At 38.3% G+C, this 21,168-nt stretch overlaps 1 protein-coding gene across 7 annotated transcripts in view; it reads left to right on the top strand.

Moving 5' to 3' along the window:
- mbd6 (methyl-CpG binding domain protein 6) overlaps positions 1-21,168 on the top strand; it is a 234,425-nt gene that overhangs the window by 176,109 nt on the left and 37,148 nt on the right. For 6 of the 7 annotated variants that reach the window (XR_009644846.1, XM_060827100.1, XM_060827099.1 and 3 more), the window contains 2 exons: positions 2,020-3,006; positions 18,450-18,661. Coding sequence is in view for 6 of the 7 variants with exons in the window: in XM_060827100.1 (XP_060683083.1) it covers positions 2,020-3,006; positions 18,450-18,661 (1,199 nt within the window). In the remaining variant the exon portion in view is untranslated. The remainder of the gene's footprint in view (positions 1-2,019; positions 3,007-18,449; positions 18,662-21,168) is intronic. The other variant, XM_060827102.1, reaches the window with a different exon arrangement.

The raw sequence follows: 21,168 nt of genomic DNA, 5'->3' as shown, positions 1-21,168 counted from the left end.
CTCCAAAGATGTTGTTAGACCTGCTGAGCTTTTTCAACAATTTGTTTTTTTTTTGGTTTTTGCTTCTGATTCCAGCATCCACAGTTGTTTTGGAGTTTTGTTTTGTAGAATGTTATAATTTATTTTGAACGGATTTGAATTCAAAAGTAAGAAGATTAAGCTTCAGTTATTCAGTGCATTGGTGCAAGAATATTTGGAGTGCTGTCCATAGTATTGAAAAATGTAAATCCTTGGGACGCTGATCTGAAAAGATTTATAAACGGACACCAGAACTGGCCAGGTTTTCATATGAAGAAAGGTTGGACAGACTTGGTACGTGTCCACTGGAGTTTAAAAGTGTACAAGTCACTGTGATTCAAACATAGAGGATCCTGAAGCATCTTTGTGGGAAAAATGTGCCCACTTCTCGAAGAATCTAGGATTCCGTGTCATTGTTTGTGAGTAATGTGTCGCCCATTTAACACAGAGATAAGAAGTCCTGTGATGATCAAGAGTCTTTGGAACTCTACTTCCACCTTTTGAGGAAGAAAGTCCTTGAATATTTTTAAGGCAAGTTAAATTAAATAGATTCTTGAAAAACGAGAATGAAGGGTGATAGTTGAGAATCTGGAGTAATCCGATCAACCATGTTCCTCTTGTTGGTGTTGGTATCGGTGTTTTCAGCAACATTCAAGTTTTGCTCTGCCAAACTACTGTTTATTTGAAAAAGATTAATCGTGCCATAAACTAAGTGAAGCATATGCATATATATTGGACACAGTTTATTATCATATACTACTTTGATACTATGCTTAAACGTTAGTGAAATATTTATTTTAATCCAAAACATTTAAAGATGAGCTTTTAGTCTGGCAGATGCATATTTTATTGAAATTCCCAAATTCTGTGCCAACTAAACAAAGTTTGCTGTAGTATATCAATAGTATGCTCTTTGTTCCAGATTTCAAATAATTATGACCAGTTACATTGAATTCTTTGTCTTTAAACTTTTATCAAAATTTTATGCCTGACATTTTTGAGTCTCCTTGGTCATCAATCTGAGATTATAAATTAGTTATTGCTTTCTATTGAATAATCCGTTTTTGTCCAGGATCTGAAGCTACTAATTCATGGCTGTATGTCAGTTGTAAGTGGGGCAGAAAAAGAGTAGAAGGAAGTGCTCTTCTATTTCTCATCTGACCTTCGTGTAAAATGGCAACACTGATGTGCAGAAATATTCTACCTAAAAAGGCCTACTTCTCATTGCAATGAAAAAGCAGGAAATGTAAGGGCATGAAAGGAGAGAAAAAGGGTAGATTGGGAGCTATAACTAAAATAAAAAAATAAGATAATTGCCTGGGATTAAACAAAGGAAATGGACAAGTTAAAGCCAGTAAACAGCCTACAAAATAAAATTTTCAAATTACTATGATCTTAGTATAAAGCTTTTACAGAAAAGTTCTAATTTGTTGAGAAATTTGCTTTTAACTTCTGTAATTACAAATGGAATGCTAAGTTTTCAGTTTTTAACTAAAATTTTGATTTGAATGAAATGTCTGTTCCTGTGACTTTTTTTTTCTTTTGAAGATTTGGCAAAAAACCTTTTCACTCAGAATAAACTGTACATTACTACAAGGGGAAACAAGGAGAATAACGTGCCTTTCTGCCCCGTGCAATTGTTAGAACAACCTTCAATGTAAATTGTTGTTATCTAATATAATAACTAGCAATTTAATTAAATTTGTAGGTTTTCTTTTTTATTTGAAATATTTTGGTTTTGATTCATGTACCCAACTGATGATGATTGAATTGAAGACCTAACCATTTTCAAGCCTTTTTTTGTCATATTTTGGACATCTGGATTATATCTTATGGTTAATTAAATTGGCTTTTGAGGCCTTCTAGTAGTTAATCTCCTTTGTGTTATTAGTTATTGTGCTGGATTGTTAATATAGATATATGACCTACATTCACTGTGAATGCTAACATCGAGAGTTGAGAATATTTTACTTATCTTTAACCTGTCTGTGTGGGTTTCAGGTAGTTCTGGCCAGCCAGCATCCATGGCCATTGCTGGTACCAACCAACTTGCCATTACCAAGACAACATCCGTTCTGCAAGATGGAGTTATAGTTACAACAGCAGCTGGAAATGCAATGCATAGTCAGATTCCTGTGGGGAGCACTCTTCCATTCATTGGTCAGGACCAAGCCTTTCAATTTGGACAGGCTGTTCCTACAAGTAGTAATCTTACCCACCCTTTGAACCCAAATCTGCTTGGCTCTCTGTCCATCCCCTTAGCAATGAGCCAACAACAGCTCCTGAACCAAAATATGCTGAACATGTTACCTACATCTGGAGATGGCAAGGGAGAAGTCTCTGTTAACCCTTTGGGAATTCTGAACCCAACCTTAAATTCAGCTTTGACTTTGCTCCCTGGGGACATGGCTGGACAGACTCTGCAACCTGTTCAACTTTTGGCTACCTTATTTCAAAATCAGGCACAAGCTACCATGCTCCCACTGACATCTTTTAATTTAACTCTGCCAGATTTATTACAGCAGCAAAACCACCCTTCACCTTCAGTGACACAGATCCAGCCCCTGCCAGATCATTTGCATAGCAATCAATTAGTTAGTAACAGGACAGAAACTCTTTTGACAAACCCTCTAACAAGCCCTCCAAACAATGACACTACTTCAAACCCCCTCCTCCTTCCAGCTGTCACAGCAGCCCCAGGACTGATGGCCCTGAATCCCCATCTGTTGAGAAGTGTTTTGCACTCTCCTTCAGATCGTGCTGCCAACCATTCTGAGGTTTCCATAGCAACCTCAACCCAGGCAACTACTACCACTACCACATCATCATCCGTAGCAGCACTTGCCGTCTCAACTCTTGGTGGGACAGCAGTTATGTCAATGGCAGAATCGCTGCTGCCCATCTCAGCTGCTGGGCATTCAACAGGACCTACAAAATTGAACAACTCTTTGCTACCACACCTCCCTTTGCTGGGAGCGAGCCTTCTTGGTAAGTTTTGAATTTTGCAAATGATTGATACTTGTAATAATATGCTATTTTTCTTTAAAAAATGCAGCAGACATTTGTGTACTGTAAGTTTTATCCAATTCATAAGTTTAATTGTAGAAATACACATATCAATGTGCAAGTATATAAGAAATGTTTTGGTTAGGAAAATTGCTCTTCTAACATGGTGCATTTTTAAATGCCTGTAAAATATTTACATTAAGTGACTCCATTTATTAAGATTTTGACTACTACTTTCCACAAATATCTCTAAACTTATATTCAGATATCTGGGTAATTCTAATTGGGGGTGGAAAAGGTAACAGAACTATGTGAATATCAAGTATTTTTGTTTTCAAGAAAAGCATGTCTGCATTTTATAGACTGCCTTAGTTGATATGAGGTCTTGTGCACATAATCCATGTCATGTTTGCTGTTTTGTCTTTATTTTGAACCTTAAAAAATTCTAATTTGGAAGTATAAATGTCTTTGGGGTTCTGTAGGAGTCATTCCAATGGCAATTGTCACAATTATATGTTGAATTGTCCATTTATTCTTAAGGTACTTTTTGCTGTAAATAGCTGAAATTGTGAGCTAATACCATTTCTGCAGGGGAAATGGAGTATATGGGGCCTAAATGAACTGGATGAATAACTGTGTACCCTCTTAACTACTCAGACTGAAAGATTATGAAATAAAGAGAAGAATGTCTGACAAAGGAAATGCAAGTGGAATGATTGAAATCAATGTCAAATAGAGCACAAAAATAATAGTGGGGAGAACAAAGTGAAAAGCAATGAGACAGAAAGGGAAAGTTTTGAAAAAGAAAATCAAAATACCCAACTGCAGTTCATGTGAAGGAATTAAACTTCAAGTTTAAAATAAGAAATATTCTGCCAGACAGGCTCATTGATGTAATTATTAATTAAGACATGATTATAAGAATCTAACAGCTAATCCAGAGAGATTTTGTAATGCAGTGGCAGTATCTTTACCTTTGGGCCTCAGATCTGGGTTTGAATTGTACCCATCTTGAAGGTGTTATAATATGGCCCAAAGGTTTTTAATTTGGAAACAAACGTTTTTTAGATTAGCAGCAAACTTTACTATAATAAAACATACAAATGGACATCAAATGGATTCCAAATGAATACTTGGTGTTAGTTGAGACTAGCTGTAACTCTCTATGGTAGATTTAATCCATAACTGCCATGAAAGTGTTGTACTTCACACTACTTGTGCATTTCGGTTATGAACTAAATAGCACGAATATGCTTTCAAGAGGAATGAAGGAGTAGCAACTTCTGGATTTCTATGTTTTATCGTACATCTGTTCTTCGTGAGTTTATTTATACACCAATGCTGCAGCAACATCAAGCTCCATAAGCTTCTGTTATTTTGACAGAAATGTATGACTAATATAGAACATAATGCTTTCAAGATTTTCCACTTATTTCTAGTCTGTATGCAAAAAAAACACTTTTTAAAATAAATAACCATTTATCATAAATTGAGTTTTCAACTATTTAGTCCTTTTGTTATTTCTTTAAATAAATTTTTTGTTCAAAGTTTGAGCGAAAGAAGTTGTTACAAGCAGGTTTCTTTGAACTTTTCTGTTTAAACCAAAGCGAAATAAGATTGTATTATGAAAATAACTCTGAAATGTTATTGAAGTCTAAAGCATGACTGAAAACTGCCAATTTATGTTTGTGTTTTTTTTTTGTAAGCAGTATTGAAATAGTTAGATGTTTTAAGGTCCAAAAGAATTTTTGGAATAGTGGTTTACTTCCCAAATAGTTTAAAATTAAACTAATCAGACCAGTAGAAGTAGACAAAACAGAAATTTGTGAAGAAATTCAGCAGGTCTGGCAGCATCGATAGGAAGAAAGCAGTTAACATTTCGAGCAATGACTCATCAGAACAGTAGAGGTTGTGGGCGTTTCTGTTACTGTCTTTAATGGTACTAAATATGTTTAACAATGCTTGAAATATACCAGTGTGTACAGTTGGATATTCATTTGCCATCTAACTTACATTATGGTTGTTAATTTTGTCTGTTATTTGCAACTACTTCCTTGTATGTCCCATGCTGCGTTTGGAAGTCGTGGGTTCTTGGCTAAGGAAGTTGTTTGCAATGTTTCACCCAGAATAAGATACCTTAAGTTGTGAACCTGGTGAATGCCCAGGTGGCAGAGCCATGTTTTGCAAACTGCATAAAACTATGTTGTCTTATACTACAGCCAACCTAATCGGTTTTAATTCCACCAAATAAGGTTTCTTCTATCATAAATATGACTTGCAGAAGCCTGCACCTGCAGGTCGAGTGCCTTTTAATCGTATGTCTGTAAACCAAAAAGACCTTAAAACCAAAGGTCTTTTCAAAAGTGGATTCAGACTGACCTATAGGTATGCACTGACTTTGGGCTCTTTTACATAAAAAAATAAATTTCACTTGGCCCAAATGGACCAAAAAGTATCTGCAAGTTCATTCACTTCAAGCGAAGTACTTTTTCTCTCTCCAAAGGGCCTGAATGAACCGACATGGTAAATGTATCTGAAAACCGAAAATGCTAATAATCTGACAAACAGTTGGTTTCAAGATTTTCAGATAAAGGATTCCTGACCTGTATAAAGTATTGTCAGACCAAATGATTTGCATCTAATTCAAGCAACAAAGCTTCCACTCCATTCTTCTGCTTCCTCTAAAACATGCTGCAACTTTGCTCTTTATAGATGACAGGTCCTGTGAAGAGCTAATAAGCACTTCTGAACTGAAATTGTTGCAATTTGAATTAAGTTATGGAAAATCATGCCTTCCTTATTTGTATCCAGATTGATTTTATCCCATACTTACTGTTCCATCATAGAGTGTACAGCATGAAAACCGACCTTTTGGTCTAAGCAAGTCCATGCCAACCATAATCTGAAACTAAAGTAGTCCCACTTGCCTCCACTTGGCCCATATCCCTCCAAACATTTCTTATTCATGTACTTATCCAAACATCTTTTAAATGTTGTAACTGCACCCACATCCGTCACTTCCTCTGGAAGTTCATTCCATGCACAAACCACTCCATGTATGAAACAAAATTGCCCATTATGTCTTTTCAAAATCTTTTTCCTTTTGCCCTAAAAATATGCCCCTAATCTTGAAATCCCCCACCCTAGGGAAAAGACACCTGCCATTCACCCTATCTCTGCCCCTCATGATTTGATAAATCTCTATCAGATGCCCTTTAGCCTCCTACGCTGCAGTGACAAAAATCCCCATCTATCTCGCCTCTCCTTCTAACTCCAACTTTCCATTCCCAGTATGGCTAAACTTTACACAGTATGTTTTGAATCCCATCATTTTAGTCGTTTAAAGCCATTTAATGGCCTAATTCTGACCGCTGTCTTGTGGTCTTAATGATGGAGGTGCCAGTGTTGGACTGAGGTAGACAAAGTTAGAAGCCACACGACACCAGGTTATAGTCGCTGCTCTGAAAGCTTGTGATTTCAAATAAACCTGTTGGACTATAACCTGCTGTTGTGTGACGTCTGACTTATTGTCATAAATTATTTGCATTTCGCAGAAAAAAATTAAATGACAAAGCATTTAAGTGTTCTTCATATCCAACACTTTATCTTCAGATCTTTAATACGACTTTGTAACTTGGTTGTGCATCAAAGGAGCAAGCAACTTTGTGCATTACAATATTCTCAGACTAGCTAAGTAATTTCATTTTCCTTAGTCATGTTAGAGCCTGTTTTTCATGTTCTGTAATTCCATTTTTCTTATGATGTGAACAGATAGTGCAGAAGAGATTTATGAAAAATGTTTTCAAGGATGAGAAACTTCAATCATGAAAATAGATTGAGATTGTTCTCCTTGGGGAGAAGGTTAAGGGGAGGTCTGATAAAAGTTTATAAAATCATAAGGGGGCTAAATGGAGTTTTTTAAAGATTTTACTGTTCTATATACTCCAGTATAGAAGTACAAGAAATCAGTGAAAAATGTATAATGTTACCATTTTGGCTTCCTATGTACAAAAGAAAGCTTAAGTAAAAAGTAGTAACAGGATATGAAAAAATAGGGAATAGGTAATGGTTTCCATTAAAGTCTTTCATAGTTTAAACTAGGAAAATAAAGGAATAAGTTAAAAGTTCAGCAGGATTTCGTAAGTCCTCTGCTTATCTTGCTCTTCTGTCAGTTCTCAATGGTGCTGCTGTAGATACTGTCGCTGCTGCTGAAACTGCCACCTCTTCAATCTCTCCCGGTGGCTCGGGACCATGCTTGGGCACGATCCACTTCCACACCGAGCCGAGATGCCGCCATGAGCTCCAAAGAGACGTGCCAACGTAATGCTAGGAGACTAGCCTGAGACCTGCCACAAGCCACCAGGAGAATAGGCCGGAACCGAGCACACTTCTGAGAGACCAGGCCGGGAACCACCACAAGCCACCAAGAGACCAGAGGGGGAGAAAGAAGAATGAAAAAGAAAGGAAACTGTGAGCAGAGGAACTCCAGTTGGAGCATCCTACTCTGCTGCCATCTTGACTGGATACCACAGTAAATAGGGAGAAATTGTATCCAGCCCGAAAAAGATCAAGAACCAGAGGATACAGATTTAAAGTGATTTGCAAACTGAGCAAATGTGATTTGAGAAAAATCTTTTCACGTAATAAGTGATTGAAGTCTGGAATGCACTGCCTGGAAGTGCGATGAAGGTGGAATCAAGAGAATGTTGGATGATTATTTAAATTAAACATGGGCAAATCTGCAGGTGAATATATCAAATTCATAATTCTCGTCTAGGCACAGACTAGATGGGGACTGAATAGACTCCTTCTGTACTGTAACAATTCTGTGATATTGTGCTCAAGATTTTCATCATCCCTTTTAATACCCTTCTGATCTGGCTTGGTATCCATGTCCTAATTTTTTTTAACACAATTCAGCAAAGGCACTGTGCACTTAATCTGTATGAGAGTTTCCAGATTGATTTGATTTGATTTGATTTATTTATTGTCGTCACATTTACCTAAGTCCAGGGAAAAGCTTTGTTTGCAAGCCGTTCGGGTAGATCTTAGCAACCAAAGATATCGAGGTCAAAGGGTGCTGAGGCAGCGCAAGGCATACAGCTTACGGTGCACAGGAGGTGCAAAGCAAGATCAACATTATTTGAAGTTATCCAATCATCAGTCTAATAGTAATTTTTACAGACTTAGAATTTAGGTTTAAAAGTGTGGAACGGTTGTAAGAAATGTTAGAATAAGATCTGCTGTCGGAAGCTCGCAAAGAGTTGCCCGGTGTTAGCACCATCTTGCGAAGTAGAGGAAATGTTAAAAAACCAAATGACTGTAGATTCTGTAAATCAGAAACAAAAACAGAAATTGCTGGAAAAGCTCTGCAGGTCTGGCAGCGTCTGTGGAGAGAAATCGCAATTTGTTTCCGGTTGAGTGTTCTGAGTAAGGGTCACTTAACTCTGATTTCTCTCCATAAATGCTGCCAGACCTGCAGAGCTTTTCCAGCAATTTTTGGTCCTTGTTTATAGAGGAAACATTGCTTGGCATCCATTCTTTTACACCTTGTAAAGCACCATGAGGCATTTATTCAGCATTAAAGAATGTAAATGCAAGTTATTGTATTGTTTTTCTGCTGGTGTTCTACAAGTTTTCTGCAGAATCCTTTGCAAAGATTGGGTCGTTCACCCAAGATTTACAGTTTAACGCTGTTGAATCCATTTTGCCAAAAAGTGTAGACTGCTTCAGCCAAACCAATACTTTCATGTCAGACCATTGTGTATTAGCTGAGATAATGGAGAAAAAAATAATGTTTTGCCTTTCTGCTTTAATCTACTTAAGTCTCAAATTTGAAGACCTGTTTTTATGTCTGAGAAGCCTGGGTGAAGGGTGGGTTGCGAAGAGAAGTAAGAAAAGGACACTGGAACAAGAGGACATAGAGGGTGCAGGTTCATAGTTCCTTGAAGATGGAATCACAGGTAGACAGATAGTGAAGAAAGCGTTTGGTACACTTGTCTTTATGGATCAGTGCATCGTGTACAGGAGTTGGGACAACATGCTGTATAGGATGTTGGTGAGGCCACTTTCAAAATACCTCATTCACTTCTGACATTCCTGTTGTAAGAAATGTTGTTAAATGTCACAGGATGCAGAAAACATTTACAAGAATGTTGCCAGGATTGGAGGATTTGAGTTAGAGGGTGAGGCTATTTTCTCTGGTGAACTTTATAGAGGTTTATAAAATCATGATGGGCATGGATAGTGTAATGATACTGCTCCTTTAACAAGGTTATGTTGTCCTTGGCTTTTCTATTTCGCCAGACAAGTTGTAAAAGCAGCGATTCTGAAAGTAAAGGGCATAGGTTTAAGGTGAGAGGGGGAAGATATAAACGGGACCTAAGGGACCCTTTCACACAGGGCGGTGACCATCTGTAATGTACTGCCAAAGGGAGTGGCGAAGACTATAGAGTTACAATATTTAAAAGGCATCTCGATGGGTATATGAGTCAGAAAGATTTAGAAGGATATGCACCAAATGCTGGCAAATGAGACTAGATTAGTTTGGGATATCTGGTCAGCATTTATGAGTTGGACCAAAGGGTGTGTTTGTGTGCTGTTACGCTCTATGACTCTAAGTTCTATGTTCATTTAGTTTAACTTAGACACAAATGAAATGCTAATATTTTATACAGCAGTTGCAGTTTCATTGGATTTATTAGCATATCTACCTTTCAGCAATGACCCCTTCGTTGAGGGCAGGATATTGGTCTTTCTCTGAACATAACGGCATACCTAAATGGAGTTTGGTTTGCCTCAACCTCATGTATCAGTTTGCAAAAATTAACAAGATTTGCAGCTTGAATTTGGACAATAAGAATGACTGGTATAGGAAGTGTTTTTTAAAAATCTCACGTTGAATGTTCTGTGATTAAGGATAAAAGGAAGTCGTAGAAGAAATTTATAGACACATTGTTGATGGTGGGTTTTAATAGCAAAATATAGGTCAGCTCTGCTGAGAGCAAACACATGCAAAAAGACATAATCAAAAGGAGGCAGTATTCATTGGTTTTGTTGGTGCTCAGTGTTGAGTCCTGAAGGCTGCGAATAACTGTCCCTGAATGGAAAATCAGGTGCTGTCCCTTCATCTTGCGTTGCACTTTACTGGAACACTGCAACAAACTCGGGACAGAAATGTTAGTATGAAAGTAAACTACCAGACCTGCTGAGTTTCTGAAGAACTTTGTTTCTTTTTCAGATCTCCAGCATGCTTTATAGTTGGCCTTTATTTTTCTTTAAAAGTATGGATTATTTTCTTCAGTAACCAGCATAGCTATAAAATAAAACAGCAGAAATGAAGTAATAAATCAAGACTTAAATTTGTTAGATAAAAATTTTGCATTTTAAGTAGCTGGTGTATTCGCCTTTTGTTTAATTTGTCTTCAGGTCAGCCTTACTTTCGTCCTGAGCTTTCAAGATGGCTGTCTTCTACTACCATTTTTAGGCATGCGACTGTTCAAAAGTTTCATTAATTTTGGTAATTGAAAGATGAAATTTTGCCACCTTTAAATTCTTGCTGGTTTCACAGATATGACAGTGCAAATTTATTCCTGCCATGTATAGTGTATTCTAAGGGAACAAGATCAGATTAACTTTATCTGCAAGTAGATAATGATGTGGGGAGGAATAAATCATCCCTGATTTCCAGTAACTCAATGTGATTTGTAATATTTCCTGAGGATGAGAGTAGGACACATTGGGTAATTTTAAAAAGGGGAGAATGCTGACCTTCAAGATTGTACTCTGATGCATTTAATTTCAGTTACAGAGCAAGTATTAGAAAATAGTGCACAATTTATGTAGCTAGCTGATTCCGTAACCAACAGACCAGACCTGGTCTTCCTGTCACGTCCAATCAGCAGTGGTAGTGGACATTTAAACAAGGAATGGGAAAAAGAGTCTCACTGAACAATTAATTGAATAATTAAAAGAACTCAGCATGTCAATGCCACAGGTGAAGCTGAAGTGTTTGCAGCCATCTTCAGCCAGAAGGTCTATGTAGACAATCTAACTTGGCCTCCTTCTGAGATCCCCATTGTCATAGTTGCCAATCTTCAATCATTCTGTTCACACAGGATATCAAAAAGATGGAGTATGCTGGATACAGCAAAGCAAAGGGAATTGACACCATCCCACACTGAAGATGTGCTTCAGAATTAGCTGTGCAACAAACCATGTTTTTTCTTAATTTGTTCATGGGACATGGACCTCATGAACTAGGCCAGCAATTATTGCCCATCCCTAATTGCCCAGAAGGTAATTAAGAAGGTAATTACTGTGTGTTTAGAATTACATGTCGGCCAGACCAGGTGAAGCTGGAAAATTTCATTCCCTAAAGCGCGCTAATAAACCAGATAGGTTTCTACAACAATTGACACTGGCTGTGTGGTTTCCATTAGATTAGCTTTATATTCCAGATTTTTATTGAATTCAGATCGACCATCTGCCATTGTGTGATTTAATCCCTTACCCAGCCTGGAGTTTTGAATGACTAGTCCATTGACGTTACCGATATGCCACCACATCCCCCTAGTTCTAGCAGTTACAACTCTGTCATTTACCAAACAATGTGAACATTTTCCCAGCTGCATACTGCTGTCAAAAAGCGAGAGATATGCAATCTGACTGCGTACCAATCCACTAGTCTCCTCTCCATCATCAGCTAGGTAATAAAATATGCAGTGCAGTGCAGTGCAGTCAGACTGAGTAGCCAATAAACCTCACTGATCTTCAGTTTGCATTTTGCCAGAATCAAGCTGCTTCCACCCTCAATCCAGCCTTGGTCTAAGCATGAACCATAGAACTGAATTCCAAAGGTGGCATGAGTGACTGCCCTTGGTGTCAAGGCAGCATTATGCCAAGCAAAACTAGGAAACGAGAATAAGATGAAAAATGATCTGCTTGTTGGAGTCTTGCCTGTTACAAAGCAATTTGCTTGTTATTGGAGGCCACTTGTCTCAAATCAGGACATCACTGCAAGGCTGTGTCCCAAACCCAACAGTCTTCAATAGACTCATCTGTGGCCTTCCCTCCTCCACTATGTCAGGAGTGGGATACTCGTTGATCATTGCGCAGTGTTCAGTTCCATTTATAGCTCTTCAAATACTGAAGCAGTATAGTGAATGATTTAATAAGTAGCAAAACTTGAACAATAATTCAGGAGTGGACATTTCAGTGACAGGTGAAATGAAAGTCCCTGGCAAAGACTATAATCCAGCAGGGTAGAACCGAGTTATTCAATTGTTTTACAATTGCTTTACTGAATCTCCCAAAGCTCAACATGCTGAAGATGAGCATAGATCAAACTCTTTACTGGACAAAGCAGTCCTGATGAAAGGTTCCAACTTGAAATATCAACTCCCCTTCTCCTCTGATGCTGCTTGACCTGCTGTGCTTTTTCCAGCTCCATTCTATCCATAAATGCCAGTATTGTAGAATAGCCTGCCTCTGAGGACAGCCAAGCTGTTCTAGTTGTGTTAAAGGTGTGATAAAAAGGCAACTTGATGAGGTACCTTGAGAAGTTATTTCTATGTTAAAGATATATGTCAATATAAGTTTTTGCTTTAAATTGGATCCTCAAAGAGAGATTGTGACAAAGAATTTACATGGAGTTTGGGAAACAGTACATATTACTAATTTAGTTCAATGGTTTTTATTCTTCCAAAAGTCTATTAAGTTAAGGAAATGATAAGAAACCATGAAGGGAGTCCAGGGAAGATTCAGTAGGTTGATTCTTGGTGTGATTAAATAAGGTGATGTCTTGTGAGGATAATACGAGCAGATAGGCACAATCATTAGAATTTAGCCAGGACTTCCCAAAGTGCAGGTCAGGACAGCAATGGCTCCTAAGGAGCTCTAACCAAGTTCTAATATGTTCCCCAACTCAAACGGGCATCTCAGATTCTCTCCCCGAACACCTACCACCCCACCCCCTACCCTGACTGTCACTGTCATGAGAGGTCATGACACTTCTCACATACCAAATGGGATCACTGAGGAAAAAGTGTTTGAAGCAGTGGTTTAGAAGAATATGACATGACCTTATTCAAACAAACAAGATTCTGAGGGCATTGATGCTATGGTGAACTTTAGATGATAGAATGTTTCCAGGAGTAGCAATAATGAGATGAGTGAGATGCCACCTGATTTAAAATAACAAGCGAGTTAGATTATAAGTTGCTATCCAATATGACTAGCTTCAGAAGTACATGCAGAAGATAATTCAAGGAGTTTTAGGAGCTGTTCCTTTATACATGTTATACCCACTGATTATCGAACATGGCGAACCTGTTGACGTTTTAAGGTCATTTGATGTTTGTATGTGAATGACTACTGAATGTAATGCAAGAGGAAAGGGTAGTACTTCACAGAGAAGGCCAAGTAGATTTTTGTAAGATTCTTGTAAACCTTGCTAGATCAATTAAATAGGAAGATATGAACTTATGTAAGGCTTTGGTGCAATCTCACTGAATATTGTGTTAGATTTTACACCTTAAACTTGGTGATGGGTGTCAAATCTGAAAATGTGTTGCTGGAAAAGCACAGCAGGTCAGGCAGCATCCAAGGAGCAGGAGAATCGACGTTTCGGGCATGAGCCCTTCTTCAGGAACCGCCAGGTTATAGCCCAACAAGTTTATTTGGAATCGCTAGCTTTCGGAGCGCTGCTCTATCATTCAGTGGTTGTGGAGTATAAGATTGTAAGACAGAATTTACAGCAAAAGTTTACAGTGTGATTTCCTGAAGAAGGGCTCATGCCCAAAACGTCGATTCTCCTGCTCCTTGGAGGCTGCCTGACCTCCTGCGCTTTTCCAGCAACACATTTTCAGCTCTGATCTCCAGCATCTGTAGTCCTCACTTTCTCCCAGATGGGTGTCAAATCACCAAGCATGCAAATGATTGTGATATTTAGATATTTTAATTATTGACAATATTATTAGAGTTTGTTATTCATTATGAATAAACACCGACCTCTGAGGCAAAATATTATTTTGGGTGTTTATAGTTTAAGGATGTGATGTTGAAGGCGCAAGATTTTTACGTAACAGCAAGAGTTCGATGGTGAACAAGTGACTTGCTGAGGGTTAATGTTCTCTAAATGTTAAGTGCATGTGATGTGTCTTAATGTTCTAGATAAACTGAATGTTAATTTGTAAAGATGTTAGACTTAAGGATGTATTGGAACAGTGTGGTGTTTGATTTTAGCTGACTTATTAATTTAACCTGGACTCTTGAAGCTTTTTTGATTTGAGTGAATGAGATTTTGATCACGTTTGTGTTCTCTGCTTTATTTTCCTCCAACTTCTTGCTTTAATTTGATTAAGTTAATTGCAAACATATTAAATGTGCTAATTCAGAAGGTATATACTTGCAATGGAAGCAATTCAAATAACTTTTGTTGAGCTGTTTCCAAGGATGCAGGGAGTACCTTACGAGGAAGTGTGAAGCATTCGTTGCAGTTTAGAAAAATGAGAGGTGACGTTATTGAAATATACAAGATTCCAAGGGAACGAATACTGTGTGTGCCAATGATCAGAAATAAGACTCATGTGGTCTCTTGGCATCTGTGAAGACGGAGCGTGTATTGACATTTTCAGTTCAAGATTAAGATTCTGAGGGGCTTGACAGGGTCCTTGGTTGGAAGATGTCCCTTTTCAGAGAAATCTAGAATTAGGGTTCACAATTTCAGAGCAAAGTGTTTCCCATTTACAATGAGAATAAGGATTTTTATTTTCTCTTTTCATCTTTTGGTTTCTCTCCTTCAGAGAACACTGTATACTGGCCATGAAATATGTTTGAGGCTGTCAGACGGATGCCTGATTGACCAGAGTTGAGGGTTATGAAGAGTTAGGAAAGTGGAGTTGAAGCTACAGTGGTCAACCATAATTTTAATTGAATTATAGCGCAGGCTAAAAGACACTGAATAGTCTCATCCTGTTCCTATATCTTATATTCCTATTTGTTATATTCTGCACATTTATATGCAGTAATTCATGTGAGGATTCATGATTTGATTTGAAGGCTGATTGAATTGACTCGAAGTAAAATATTGATAAAAACCTCTGAAATATCTTCAAGTACTTCACCTTTAAATGATTTGGAGATGCCGGTGTTGGACTGGGGTGTACAAAATTAAAAATCACAACGCCAGGTTATTGCCCAACAGGTTTATTTGGAATCGCTAGCTTTCGGAGCGCTGCTCTATCATTCAGTGGTTGTGGAGTATAAGATTGTAAGACACAGAATTTACAGCAAAAGTTTACAGTGTGATTGATTGTAACTGAAATTATATATTGAAGAAGACTTGAATTGTTTAAGTCTCTCATCTATTAGAATGAATATATTGGTTTCAGATCTTTGATATGTAAATTGCAAAACTTTTTTTTTAAAAGTTACATTCTCAATGGAACTTCAACAGTTGGTGTCATGTCAGCTCAAATAATGTATTGAAGGTGTGAGCTTCCTTCTGTGAGGCCGTCTTTGCCTCAATGATCAGACTGATTCTAATGTAAAATCCATCTTAAAAAATGGATTTACGGAATCTTACATGGATTCATGCGGTTTTTGAGCAAAGTAAAATGTAATTCTGCAAGTACAAATTCACCCCACAAACTTGTACGTCAGTGTGTGTGTGGGGTTATGAGGGTGTGTGGGAGTGTATGTGTGACCGTATGAAAGAGGGTCTGTCTGTAGGAGAGTGTATGGGTCTGTAGGAGAGTGTATGGGTCTGTGTGTGTATAGTGCAATGGGAGTCATCGGTAGTGTGACATGAATCCAAGGTCCCGGTTGAGGCCATCCCAATGGGTACCGAACTTGGCGATCGACCTCTACTTGGCCACGTTTTCGTTGTTGCCTGTCTGAGGTCGAATGTCCTGGACTGCTGAAGTGTTCTCCGACTGGGAGGGAACACTCTTGTCTGTTGATTATTACATGGTGTCCATAGCCTCTGCTTGGTCTCGCCAATGATCTGTCATCTGACCAACCCTTCTAAAGCTTGCTCTAACCTATGACACTCTTCGTCTCTATTAACCAAACTTACTTATCATTACTTCGTACCTCCCCTCCCCACATTCTCAGCAACAATGTTTATGTATATATGTTTTTAATTGGCAAAATAAGATAAGATCAGACGACGAGAATCTTCATGCGGCATGTTATGTTGATGCAAAGTACCCAGCTTGAAAGGGTGGTAGAAGCAGATTCAACACTTTGTGTGAATTGCATCATAAATGGAAAGAAATGCTAACTCATACGGAATGTCCAGGAGAATAGAAATAAATGAATAGCCCTTCGAAAGAGCCAACATTTGTATTATAGGCCGAATTGCCCCCTCCCGATATTATTGTATCACTTAGACCGTAAGATGAAGGAACAGATGCAGGCTATTGAGCCCATCAAGTTGGTTCCATCATTCTGAGTTGATGGCTGATCTACTGTTCCTCAACTCCACTTTTCTGCTTTTTCCTCATAACAGATTTCCTTACTGGTTTTAAAAAAATCTGTCTCAACCTTGAATTTTCTTAACAATCCAGCCTCTGTAGCCTTCCATTGTTTATAAAGCATCTCCACAAATTCATTCCCTTCTGAGGGAAGAAATTCCTCCTCATTTCTGTTTCAAAAGGGTAACCCCTCAGTGGAAGATTATGGCTTCTGGTCCCAGACTTTCCCAAAGGGGAAACCAACTTGCTGCACCTAACCTCTCAAGTCTCCTAAAAACCTTGTATATTTCAGTGAGATAACCTGATCTGAGCAGTGTTGCAATATTGTATTGTTAGAGATAGCGTCCTTTAGTTGAAGATGGTAAATAATTTCTGAAGATTCCCCTCTCCCATTTTATTTTTGTGCAACAAAATGTCTCTCTTTCTGACAGGAGACACTAAGCAGAGCTCATTCAGAAATGCAGATTTGTACTTCCAGTCTGATAGGTCCATCAATGCATAGAACAGAAGTGAAAAGGCAAACATTGCTCCCATTTTCACAGGAGGCAGTTGGCATATTCTGCCATTTTAAGTTCATGCATCTCGGTCACTTTTACAGCTGCTGTGACATGTTCAGTACACAAGATAAGTGTGAGGTTTAGGTGCCAGATGGGTAAGGGACAGGGTGCCAAGTGGATCAGGTGGATGATAGAGTGCTTAGGATCGATTAGCAGGTGAGGGAGAAATCAGACCCGGAGAGGGCAATATCTATCTACTTCAGTGGTACAAGTAAATGTTAATGATCTTGGGAAGAAACTGTGAATAAAGATATGCATTTATATCATGTCTTTCTTGCCCAACAGATATCTCAAACGTTTATAGAATCAAAGAATTCCTTCAGTGTGGAAGCAGGCCATTCAGCCTATCAAATCCATGCCGACCCTCCAAAGAGCATCCCATCTAGACCCATCCCCCTACCAGAAAAGATAGTAGTCTTCCTACTGACCCCTGGAGGACATCACTGTGGTCTCTGGAATCCTCATCCTTATGCCTGAGAAATATTAGTTCTGCCAACTGTTGTGGCATGCAATAAATTAATTTCAGAATTCACTTCTCCCCCACAGGACTGTTTCCATGTTTGACAGTTATCATGTATAATTAACAAAGTTTGGTATTTCACTCTCTGGTTGCACGTCTGTGCCAACCACTCTGATTTTTAAATGAATTATGATTTTAAAACTTTAAGTATGTTAAATGAAGTCTTATTCTCAATTTCTGTAATCTATTTAGCCAATCTAGTGAATAGTTTTCCTTTATATTACATTTAAAATCAAGAATATTATGATCTGTCTTTGACTTCCACAGGACTAGCATAGCTGAAGAAATAATTAATGTTCAGTGTCTTCATGATGGTGCTTCCAATGGCACAAAATCATTAGTGTCCAATATTGAAATACTTGTTTCGGGTCTAAAGACAATATTACCAGCGATAAGCCAAATGACAGAAAATGAAACCAGAAGGATTTATTATATCACTTGGAAAGCTAAAATCGATCCTGTTAAATTCCTTGCGTCAATGTTTATGAATATGAAACAAAAAATAAGTTCGACGTAGCCCCTTGATTGCCACATAATGCCATATTTCATGATTACTGCCAAAATATTATAGTTAGGTTTCTTTATGTTGCCAATAGCATATAACCAGACTGTGCAATTTCATTATCAGTGTAAGATGCAAAAGATCACTTAATTGATCTCTAGTGATGATTTAGTATGTTTGATATTTTTAGGGTTGCAACATACTGTTCAGAGTTAGTGATTTTAATGTATAAATCTACTATTAAAGTCTTCATTCCTTTTTTTCCCTCAAAACAGTCACTGAAGGTACCTGAGACAGAAATATGCAGCAGGTACATCATGAGTATGTAGATTCCATCACTGATCAACTTTCTATCATGCTTTGTTCAGGTGATGTACCTTCATTCAACAACAATTTGAATAATCCACAATTAAGTCGGCTCCAGACCTTAATGAATAGCAATCAGATGTTTCCTCAGAATCATCAACTTTTACAAGGTCTGCAAGGGACTCGGGGTCTTCAGGGGTTTCAAGGTCCTCCTTCATTTTCTGGACCCAGTAACCCACAGAATCCCATGGCATGCGTTTTTCAAAACTTTCAGGTAAGTACATACATATCCTGTTTTAAGTTTGCACCTGCCAATGACGGAGTTGCTGCATTTTTGAACTATCACATGAGATATGTTCTTCAACAAAAGTGAATAGGGAGCATTTTATTATTGCATAAAATTATTTTATCTCCCTGCTGACATTTACCTTTTAAGAGAGTTGGGAAGCAAGTTAAAAAGTAGGACCTTTAAAAGTAGTGATCCCAGGATTGCTACCAGTGCTGTGTGCTATTTAGTAAAAATAGCAGGATACATTAGATGAATATGTGGCTATAGGAATGTTGTGAAGAGGGAAAATTTCAGATTTCTGGGACATTGGGATTAGTTCTGGAGAAAGTATGACCAATGCAAGCTGGATTGATTCCACCTATACAGGACCAGAACTGGTGTCTTGGCGGAGGAAAATGTATTTGCTGGTGCGGTTCAGGAGGGTTTAAACTAAAATGGCAGGGGATTGGAAACCTGCGCAAGGAGACAGAAGGAAAAAGGACAAGGACAAGGACCAAAGCAAAAAACAATGGGGAATGAGAAAAATGATGGACAGAGATTTGAAGTGCAAGAAATCAAACTGGGCACAGTTCCAAATAGTACAAATGGACCCAAGAATGTTAAAAAAAAAAATGAGCATGGGTGGAGCACTTGCAATAAAGTGAATGAGTTAGTTGCTCAAATAGATATAAACAGGTATGAAATAGTTGGCATGAAGAAGACGTTGCAGCATGACCAAGGAGGGGAACTGAACATTCAGGGGAATTCAGTTTTTAGGAAGGCCAGACTAAAAGGAAAAAATAATAAAGTTGTGTTGCTGGCTTGCTATCAACAGAACAGTGAGGAAGAATGTTAGCTCGAACAAAGTGGAATCTTTATGGGTAGAATTTACACAAGACCATAGTTGTGATTGGATATAGATCCTAAACTGTAGTGGTAATGCTGGGGAAGGAATTAAACTGGAAACTAGAGATACGAGCAGTGGAGGTGCGTGTTATTATGAGTGACTTCAATTGCATACAGACTGGGCAAATCAAATCAGTAACAATACTGTAGGGGAGGAGTTTGTGAGAACTTTCTGATTATCCGCAATACATTGAACCTTTTTGGAACGGGTATTGAGCAAGGAATACTTAGCAGGCTAGCTGTGTAAGGTGTCCTGGGAAGAGTGATTGTAATAAGATAGCATTCTTCATTAAGATAGAGAGTGACATAGTTGATTCTGAGACTAGGCTCTTGAATCTAAGTAAAATAAACTGTTGGTGTGAGGCATGATAAATTTGAGAAGCATTACTTAAGGGACTGATGGGGTAAAGGCAATGGCAAACATTTAAAGAGTGCTTGGAGGAACTGCAATAATTGTTCATTCCTGTCTCGCACAAAAATAGATTTGGGAAAGGTGGCCTGACTGTGGCTATTGAGGGAAATTATGCATGCCAGTAGATCCAATGAAGGGCAATGTGAATTGGCCAGAGAGAGAAAATAGAGTATGACAGTAAGCTTGTGGGGAATGTACAAACTGATTGCAAAAGCTTCTATAGGTATATGAAGAGAAAAAGGTTAGTGAAGACAAATGCAAAATGGGTAACAAAAAGATGGCAGACTAATTAACTAGATACTTTGTCTCTGCCTTCATAAAGTAGGATGCAAATATGGTCCCAAAAATACAGGGGAACCCAAGGTCCAGTGAGAAGGGGGAAACTGAAGGATTTTTGGGGAAATAGTATTAGCCAAATTGATGGGTTGTGGTTGTGTTTGCCGAGCTGGGAATTTGTGTTGCAGACATTTTGTCCCCTGTCTAGGTGACATCCTCAGTGCTTAGGAGCCTCCTGTGAAGCGCTTCTGTGATCTTTTCTCCGGCATTTATAGTGGTTTGAAGCGGCAGAGGCTACATGCTAATCTACATGCCAGAGTGATAAAGGACTCTTGCCCAAAATGTCAATTCTCCCTGACCTGTGCACCCCACACTGTAATTTGAGGAAGTAACCCTAGTAATATTAGATGCATTGGTGATTATCTTTCTAGATTCTGTAGAATGGTTCCTATGGATTGGAGAGTAGCTGAAATAACCCCACAATTTAAAAATAAGGAGGTAAAGAGTAAACAGGGAATTATACAACAGTTATACTGACATTGGTAGTAGGAAGGTTGCTAGAATCCATTATAAAAGATTTAATAAAAGTGACAACTACAGAGTCGGTGCGGATTTGCAAAAGAAAAGTCGTGTTTGATAAATCTGCTGGAATCTTTTGAGCACGTAACTCAGAGCTGTTGCAGGATCCAGTGAATGTGGTTTACTCAGCTTTTGAGGAGGACCCACATGAGAAATTCACATGTCAAGTTCAAGCACATGGGATTGTGGGGAGTGTGCTAACATGAACACAGAACTGGTTGGCAAACAGGAAATGAGAATTAGGAATAAGCAGGTCTTTTTCAGATTGGCAGCCAGTCATTTGGGGGTACCGCAGGGATTGGTGCTTGAACCTGAGCTATTCATGATACACTAATGATTT

The sequence above is a fragment of the Hemiscyllium ocellatum genome, chromosome 7 (genome assembly GCF_020745735.1).
Source record: "Hemiscyllium ocellatum isolate sHemOce1 chromosome 7, sHemOce1.pat.X.cur, whole genome shotgun sequence".
Classification (NCBI taxonomy): Eukaryota; Metazoa; Chordata; class Chondrichthyes; order Orectolobiformes; family Hemiscylliidae; genus Hemiscyllium; species Hemiscyllium ocellatum.
Note: the sequence above shows the minus strand (reverse complement) of the source record. Positions and strands in the feature narration are given on the sequence as shown.